Source organism: Rhyacophila brunnea, unplaced genomic scaffold, assembly GCF_057557595.1.
Source record: "Rhyacophila brunnea isolate RB1 unplaced genomic scaffold, BYU_Rbru_1.0 scaffold_9, whole genome shotgun sequence".
Taxonomy (NCBI): domain Eukaryota; kingdom Metazoa; phylum Arthropoda; class Insecta; order Trichoptera; family Rhyacophilidae; genus Rhyacophila; species Rhyacophila brunnea.
Genome location: NW_028233361.1, coordinates 42,049,113 through 42,058,886, shown reverse-complemented (window position 1 = coordinate 42,058,886; position 9,774 = coordinate 42,049,113). Strand labels below are relative to the sequence as shown.

The window sequence follows — 9,774 nt, the reverse complement described above, 5'->3', positions numbered from 1 at the left end:
ATCTAAATATCACGCAAACTTACATGATCCTTTTTTTATTGTCAAAAAATCTAACCATGCACAACGCTTAGGCCATCCGCTCACGCAGAAACTAAAATCTAACGAACTGATTGGTGATGGAACTCATAAACTGGCCAGTGATTGATGCTTCGCACACGGGTCTAGGACGATTTGGCACCGGGACAACTGGACGCCACGGAATTCGAAAATAAATAGACGTTAGGTACTTTAAAAAAAGTATTTAATATTATTATTTATATTTAGATGATTATATTATGATTTAATAGTTGGTGAGAAAGTAAATAATGATTTAATCATGCATATGTTTAAGTTCCAACGAAAAAAGAGTTTTTCTATTTTATATAAAGCCTTAGGCATGGTAATTCTCAATCCGCAACAAAGAATACATTATGTTAAGAATAAAATGAATTAAAACTACTAAGTAGTAGATAGAAACTGATTAAAATACCTCGTCTACGTTCTGTATACGTGTCTACGACAGTGCGGCGTCCAATTGTCCGGAGTCCAGTTATCCCATTCCCTCGCACACAGCACTACTGAAACCTAATAACCTCATACTGTCAAACCCATTCTTTCCTACTTCATTCTAAGCTTTTTCCGTAATATCTTTACGAGAATATTCTGGCAGCCTGTAATTATACATTCAGGAGTATTTCTCAATATTTGCTACATATTTTAAAGTAAAAATTGGTTCGCCCATCTTTAAATTTTGACGTCTTGACTTGTTATTGCTTGTTTAGTTCAGTTCATTGCTACCAATTTTGGTAAGAAAATATGATTTTTCATCGAATCTACTGATATTGGTACCACTGTTTTATGGGTGACTGGAAACTGAGAGATTAGCATGTTGCGTCTCTTCGGTTTCGGTCGCGGAAATTTTGAAACTGAGAGATCCAGTCTTGCCGTCAGCGAGCAGCCATTGAAATACATTAACTAGATACTGGAGTTTCAGTCTTGTCTTTTTTAAATATTCACATGAGCGGATGGCTTTAGTATCGGATTATTGTACATATTGAAAATAATACATAATAATTATATTCGTTTGATTACTTTTCATATCTTTGTATTAATTTTAATATGCCACAGTTCAGTGTGGCCCTGTGTGAAAACAGTATCCTGTGAATTAGGTGTACAGCTTTTCCCAACTAGGTAATATATTATAGAATATGTACCAAATGAAAAAATTATAATATTGTTTGAAATTAAATCTAGTATTCATCGATACAAGCTTTTGTAGGGTCATATAAAAAAGGAAAAAATACAGCACAATAGATTTCGCCCCGCTTCTAAAGCGCATTATGTCAAATAATATCAAATATTCGATTTTGAGTATTAATCTCAAATTCATTAGTATCTAACGGTTATATTAGAGAATATTCATTATCGATATTTATTTCAATCAAGCAACATTTTGCTATCAAGATGACAGAATTTCGAAGCACACAATTAAATGCAATTTACTGACGAATTAACTTAAAAATAAATACCCGGACGTATAGCGCCTGTATACGTGCATGGATTTATTGGCAACAGTAGCGTGTAAATTAAACTATCACGACAATAACTGATTACACGCAAAAGGGCAGACTGTCTCGCTTCTCATCTCATTCTTCAAGCATTAGCGAATGTGTTTGTTGTCATTGAGTGGTGCTATTTGACAAGTTCTGACATATCGTACAACTTCGGGCGAAACTTCAGAAGCTGCTGAACTATTTTTGTCCATGCAAGCAGTCTTGCAAACTTACACGATAATACGTGTTTACACTTGCATTTTCTTGTTATGGCCACGATAATACGTACTGACAGCAGTAAATCCATGCACGTGTAAACGGGCTAGTATGCCGTTTCGCACAAGTCAGGCTATAGAAAATGAGCGTGTACACACGCTGTTTATATATATATATATATACTAGTCCCGGTCAATTGTTTTAAATAATTTAATATATTGTACACACAATGCCATCTGCTTCCAATACTTAACTGAAATAAAAGTCTATGATAATACTAAAAAAAGATGTTTGTTTTAATTTTTCATAGAAATTCACGTGTCCGGAAACCTGTAGGTACACAGTTCGCCGTATCGCACTTCACCATGAAATGTTGTATCGGAAATATATAGCCGTATATTAAAACTGTTCAACCTCTTTGGATCGTATAGTACTGATATAAAATACGGATATTGTCGGTTTACACTTTACAGGAAGCCTGCATGCAGCTAACAAATTTTGAAAATAGCCAATATACTGGATTATTTGTCAGGTTAGGTTAGGTTTACATTCTTGAATTCATGAATTTTGCCAAAATCAGCTATGGAAATTGAATTAATATTCATATTGAATCTAATAAAATTGGAGACCGTATAGTACATATTATATGGCCATTTCTTTCCAATAAGAAAGCTCACGGCGAACTGTGCCACTGTGAGATGTTTTACGTACAATTTACATGTCACCAGAGAATCCATGGCTTACCAATAATAACCATCATGCTAATACCTCCCAGCATTTAATGTGTTATTAATAATATAAATTGTATTATAAAACAAATATTAAAATCTACTTTTTATCAGAGATGGGTAAGAAGCCGAATGTGTGATATTTATTATTTAAAACAATTTTAATGGAATTATATATAAATATTAAATTCAATTATTATATTTATAAATGTACAACATTATAAAAGTAAGGTTTGATAGTTTGGGCAAGAAACGGGATCCTGCTTCAATGAGGTGATATGACAAGCATGATCTAAATATTGTTGTTGATAGTGACCATTGATAATAAACACATCAGCTGTGACTACTATTTATACATAAAAAATAATATTAAAAATCATTGTCGTAAATGTGTATACATCATACAGGATCGATTGTTATAAATTTCAAATAAAACATATGTTAATTTCTTACACAAATCAATGTTTCTTATATTTAACAAAAAAATACATTAAAACTAAAAATTATTCAAAATATTCTTCTATAATCTATACCGACCCTGATTAGGTTTGAAATTTTTTCACTTCGCTGTGAAGACGCCATTAAGCGGAAAAATCGTAAATAACCACATTCAGGTTTGGCTAAAATGCACCTTAGGCCTTGTCAAGATGGCGCAATTTTGACTCGTACGCATTCCAAGTACATATCGTCAGCTAAATGCAGAACTATTCTTAACAAACAAATATATACATCATTTTATTCATCAACAGTTCTACTAAATTATGATGTATACATTTATTTATATAAATGATAAATAATTGAAGTATGCTATTTCAAAAAACTCCCTTCTAAAAAAAATCAAATGTGAGTTTTGCATTTAGCTGATGAGTGAACTCATTGAGTCATCCACACGCACTTGCGGCGAGACGAGCGTCATCTGGACAAGCTCTTAGAGATACTTCATTGGCGGCAACCACCTAATACCAACAGGCAGACCAATGAACAGCCCGGATTGTCTTACGAAACATCTAAAACTGTGTATGCGTCAAACCTATGCAAAATTAGCTAAAAGTCTATCATATATGGTAAATCAAAGTTCTACACCAGGCATGTCCAACTCAAGTAGGCAGTGCTCTATGTACCATTCTCATTATCATGCGGTGTCCACGTTGGCAACCTCATTAAATTTCGATGAAAATAATTTATGGTCATTTAATTATGATAATTATCGTGAAATTTAATGAGGTTGCCAGCAACTTGTTGCCAATGTGGACACTGCATTAATTTGTCTGAGGACACTGTGGCTCATCAAGCACGGGAATTTACAACTTCTCTTTCTCTCACTTCTGACTTCGGCGACAGTCCGTGATTGAATCAAATGGTCACACGGGTTTCCTCATGTTTATTCAAGACTACTTAGTAAACTGGTTAACTCATTTATGCTGACAACGCTACCTGGCGCGTTGGCATTAGATATAATTAACATGATATTTAAATGTTGTAATTAATAAATCCACCCCGTGATCCCACATGTTGAACATGCCTGTTCTTGAAACTTAACCAGATTTTTAAATTTGATGCAATCAGTTTCAAAGTCGGTAACCTCCATTTTTACTTTTTTTTTGATATTTTTCTTGATTCTGTAAATACTTTTCCATGGTACGTCTATTCATAAAATATCAAATCGAGCTCTATTTGTTATTTAAATACAATTAAACCGGAGGTTGATTGCAAAGTCGTTATTCATCAGTCGCCGTTTTTAATATTGTACGATTAATTTTTCATGAATTTTATTTTGCTATACAATTTTACTGATCATTTACCAACATGTTTATAGAGAAAAAACCTTCTAATTGCACTCTTAAATGTGCTGAAGATTTTTTACAATTACAGTAAAACCTTGTTAATACAAATTCCTTCTTCTTTCGACCATGTCCGATCCTAATAGGATCATATGGGCCTCCACAGAATAGAGGTTTGTATTGACAGATTTTGTTTTTTACGAGAAATGGATGTCAGCCACTTGCTCAACCTATTAGGTCCATACCCTGACACACACAAATTGAAAAACAATATGTGTACTTGCCAAACCCAGGCATACGAATTCCACTGGACCGAAAATCGAAAAAAAAGTACACTGTGTCACTATACACTATACAAAAATGTCAGGATTATTTTTTATTACCTTCATAAAATAAGCAATATATGTTTTAAAAAAAGTCTGTCGCAATTTCCAATGACTGGCTCATGAAAGTCTACATTATTACGATTTATTGAATATTTTTATACGCCAGGACTCTGAAATTATTTCGTATTACGAAATTCGAATTAAAGGTATGGTATAATGTTCAAGCGACTTTTTTTTGCGAAAATTTCGATTTACGGCGAATTATCCCTGTTCTTATTAATGAGTTTTTACTGTATCTCAAAATGGCGTAATATGGAGGATTACCAACTTTGAAACTAACAACCTAAAGTTCACTTTTGAATTTTAAAAAAAAATCTTATTCTGTCTTTCGGTACATTGCATTTAGAAACATCTTTTATAAATTCAGTCACTAAATGTCACTAGTAACTCTAGTCGAGTGAGGGAGCTGAAATTTGGCAGGAATTTTATCCCTCAAATTACATATTGACCGAAAAAAGTCTCTTATTGATAGGACCTGTGAGCGGCTTTTACCAAGGTTTACTATAATAGTAAAGTCATAACATGAAACTGTAAATTTCGATCGTAGTGATAGTTATTGCTTATATTTTGACTGCAATATGGTGCAACTGTTTGGAGAAAATGATTGTTTCGTATTGAAATAAATGGTAAAACGTTAATAAATTTGAACGAAATACACAATTGAAAATCTCCATTTATTACGAACAAGTTACGACAATCGAAAATAATCAATAACTAGCACTACATCGTAATTCGCAATTCAATGCCACACCCAGACTACCTATAGTCGGGCCTTAGCTGTTACAGGAATGTCCGGTTTCTTATATTGGCATTTCGCGAGTGCAGAACTACAAGGTTCTAAATGTTTATTTTTGGTGAAACAAGGCAGCTAAGAATACTACTTCATTGTTAGGTTTGTTCTGTCAAAAATAAATACTTAGAACCTTTTAGTAGACCTCATTCTTGTTCTGGTGATTTCGGCAGATTTTGCTGGCTGACAATGTACATTTAAAGGTTCAAAATGTGCTACGGGATGGGAGCATCAGTCTGATAACATTTAAAACACCACGAAAAATGACATTACACACTTTTTTCCTGTAGCGGCAGCTTACTGTTACGTCATACGCGACATGCATCTCAATATAATCACAACTTAAGCCTCCTTCTGTTTATAATCAGAATTCTATGAATGAATCGCATTTTTCAAATAATGTTCCTTGCTATGTTTCAAATTTGGACAGTCAACCGTACAGGGTTTGAGGGTTACATACCTGTCAAATTTTAGCTCCCTACCTCAGCATTACCCTTAAATAATATGTTCCCAATCAGGGATATTAAAACATTCACAAAATAACATGGAAGCATTTCCAATCCTAAATCACTCATTTATTGACATAAAGCACTATAGAAACGAAGTATGAAATAATACATTGTAATTCAGCAGTCATATCCAATGAAACAATGCCATAAGATTGTTTTGAGAATTATTTATGATGGGGGTTATATATAAATCTATGATAATGACATTTAATTAATTTGGCGAGTGGCGTGGCGATCAGAAGCGCATGAACGGCGGTTGCGGGCGGCGCGATCTCTGGCCACGTGGCGGCATACCCCCTCGCTGCATGAATGGATTGTTACGGTTGTCGCCTTCTGCCGGAAACAATGTATGTTATGATAAAAACTGGATATTCTACAGACACAACATTATAGGGATACATAAAACAAAAGAGAAAAAAATCAAGAGATGCACATGAAATGAAGCACATTGTAGTCATGTAACATGTATGTCTTCCCCGGAGGAGTTTCAATTTAAGTTATTGCATGGATCGATGCTTTGCCGGTTCCACTGTGACCTGTCCATATGATTATATCTATATGTTACGCCGAATGTGTGAAATTGCATATTACATGTAATCGGAAAAATTTGCATATTTCATGAAAAATGCAAGCCCGTTGCCTTATTCATGAATTAGGCAGTAATTTTTCTGCCTAGTTCATGCATTGGGCAAATTACATAGTGGCGCTGCTCCGGTGGTATTTTTTGCAACTAAACCAAATGTGTCAAATGCTCATGCATGGGTCAAAATAGATGGTGGCGCTCCGGTGGTGTTTTTTGCAACTAATCAAACTAACCAAATGTGTCAAATGTCATTGATTATATAAAAATATACCAATCAATAACTACAATGACGTTCATATCCATTTACTATGCCCAAAAAAAATCTAAAACTATAATATGATAACGGAAGAATTTTATTAAAAGGTATTTTCGCGATTTGATTCGTGCTTAGGTATTAGGCAATGATCGATTGTTTGTTTGTGATAGTATGATTTGATAGTTTGTTGACAGTTGTTAGCTAACATCAAAATGGACATTCAGTTGAATTCAGAAATACAAAATCTAACCAAATAATAATAATATTATATTATGTCCAATTATAACTAATAAAACCATATAAAATTTACTTTTTCTGTCATGTTGACAGTTTAAGAATTCCATACCCTGCTGAATTCACGCACTCGGCAGATAAATTGCCTAATTCATGAATAAGGCAACGGGCTTGCATTTTTCATGAATTAGGCAAAATTTTGCCAATTTCATGTAATACGCAATTTCACACATTCGGTGTAACATATATATATATTTGGATTTGAATAAATGGAGATATTTCAGTGATGATATTACCTGATCCCCAAGTGATGGGCGTCGGCCTGCGGTGGTGAGGCGAGGGTCTATGCAAACTGCGGGTGATGTGTCGGGTGGGCGTGGATCCCCGAACCAGTCCTCTATGAGGGGTGTCCTGCCCCGAATGAGATCTCGTGTTGACACTGGGGCTTGCACTTGCTTCTGCTTCGCGTCCTTCTTCCATCTGATAACCATAATTTAAGGATACAATGTTTCCACTCCAAGACCGAAAATATTGGCCACTACTACATTGCGCCGATATATTTTTTATTATATTAGTATTTTGAATTATTATTCATTATTCATGGTAATTTCAATTATTTTTAACACTTTCTACATGTGCATACGTTAAAATTACTTGCGATATTGCAACCATCAGTAGCGAAGGGTAGAGGTAGGCTGTTAAGATGGGCCATAAATAGTGCACAATAAAATTTGTTAGTCATACGTATTTGTTTTTATTGAACTAAGAATACAATTTACAGATAGTGTTGGTAAGTTTTTAAAATTCAATTACACCCTGCGAACCAAGCCATAATAGATAATAGTCAATAAATACTCTATAAAATCTATAGGCTTTCTATAAAATATCTAAAATTATGCACAACAAAAAATAGTGTGCACTATTTATGGCGGATCTTAACAGCCTACCTCCACCCTTTGCCACTGGCACCCATAGATAATATTTTGAACAGAACCCAACCAGCAGACCGTAGATAGATGTAAGACGTAAACACCAGACATGGATAATAATTTAATAGAAAATCCAGAAAAATAAAATAAAAACAAAGAGCACACATTTTGACGTCGGTGGAAAATCTGTAGGCATGCAGAACATAATAAAAAACATTCATTGAGTCATGCGGTTGGCGATGAAGCGCGATACGCGTGAGGTGACTCATTGTTGTTCTGGCCATTTCCGCAGATTTTGCTTACTGACAATGTATACTAGCACCAAGAAAAACGACATTTTTTCCAGTAGCGGCAGCTTACTGTGACAGCACATAACGTGATAATAATGTATTCGAACCCTTAATGTGACATTGGATACAATAATACTATTCAATGGAGCTATCTAAATGTGGTTGAAGACGGTAAAGAAAGAAAAAATAATGTAGAATGCATGAAGAGTGACCTGTTGAGGAGATGCAGGTTGACTCCCTTGCGAGCTGACGGTGGGAGTGTCTTCATCGGCAGGGCTGCTCGCCCCCGCCTCTGCCTGCGAACTCACGGCTGCGCCACTGCTAGCCTCCAACTCTGATTCTCCGCAAGGCTCTGTCACTGTTATCGAAGGCACTTCACCTACAATGATTGAGCATATTTAAATCTTGCATAATTCAATACCTAGCGACGTATATTTGAATCAATGCAGCTAATTTGTTAATACCTTGCGAGGTGTTGGTGTTGGGTTGGTGCGGCGCGAGCTGCGCAGTGAGGTCTGCGTGGGTGCTCTCCATCTCTCCTCCACCCCCACTACCTCCGGCCGCACTCCCACTTCCCCCGCCATCACCGAAAAGGAATCGACCGCCTGTCGAGCCTGCCGATCCGCCGGGGACAGGGGAACTCACCGCTTCGCCAAAACTGTAACAATAATATAGCATCAAGATGCATAGCTGTACAGCCCGGGATGTGCATGTTGCTTGATCGAATACTTGCAGTACTCTGTATATTATACCAATAACTAACTACATTTAATTATCTCAACTTTTTATTGCAGTTTGAACATTTTATGCTGAACAAATGACCGCCCTAAAACTCCCCTCCCCACTGGATCAACAAATTCTCTAAATACGTAAATAATAATATGTAATACCAGTGAAGAGCTGAGGACAAGGAAAAGACCTAGGGGAGGCCTTCATCCAGATCGACCCCAGCTGATAACGAGACAGGTATTTTTGTTAAATTTGTAACTCCGCAATATAACAGCCAAATAATAATACAGTCGAACTTGGTTATTACGATCACGGAAATAGCGAGATCTCGGATGTTATGAGGAAACATTCGTTGACATTTTAGTTTATGATTTTCTCCATACATTTATTCATTTTTATAGTGAGCTACTTCTCGGGTATACTGAGCAAAACTATTAATGTGTTGATCGTTTAAAAACAACATTTTCAACCCTAAGCAATAAAATCCAACCGGGCAGTTATCTAGACCGATGCCGCCGGGATCAGATTACGTTTATGACACTAGTTAAGTGTCTAAGTACCTCATTGGTGTTTTCGCCGACAACATTGAAAAAGTATCCACGCATATGGTTGAAATTGCATGTAAAAAATCCAAGCTGAAGTCAGTAGGTATCTACCAGTGTTCATTACAATAAACAACTTCTTTTGTAGTTTATGAATGCCATGCTTGTTACGGGGAAAAATTATAATTGGTGTATTTTTGTTTGAATTGCGACTTTTTGTGTAATGTGACCGTTCATTTAAAAATACCTATTCTCTGATATAACGAGTA

General features: G+C 35.5%; 1 protein-coding gene across 2 annotated transcripts in view; it reads right to left on the bottom strand.

The window, feature by feature from the left end:
* Window positions 1–4,091: 4,091 nt before the first annotated feature.
* The window catches only part of Mgtor (nuclear basket protein megator), a 42,635-nt gene continuing 36,952 nt past the window's right edge, over window positions 4,092–9,774 (bottom strand). Inside the window, exons 12-15 of one of the 2 annotated variants that reach the window (XM_085959791.1) lie at window positions 8,699–8,892; window positions 8,447–8,613; window positions 7,312–7,495; window positions 4,092–6,275 (exon numbers count right to left, since the gene is read on the bottom strand). In XM_085959791.1, coding sequence (XP_085815917.1) covers window positions 6,178–6,275; window positions 7,312–7,495; window positions 8,447–8,613; window positions 8,699–8,892 — 643 coding nt within the window. In that variant the 3' untranslated portion in view covers window positions 4,092–6,177. The remainder of the gene's footprint in view (window positions 6,276–7,311; window positions 7,496–8,446; window positions 8,614–8,698; window positions 8,893–9,774) is intronic. The other variant, XM_085959792.1, reaches the window with a different exon arrangement.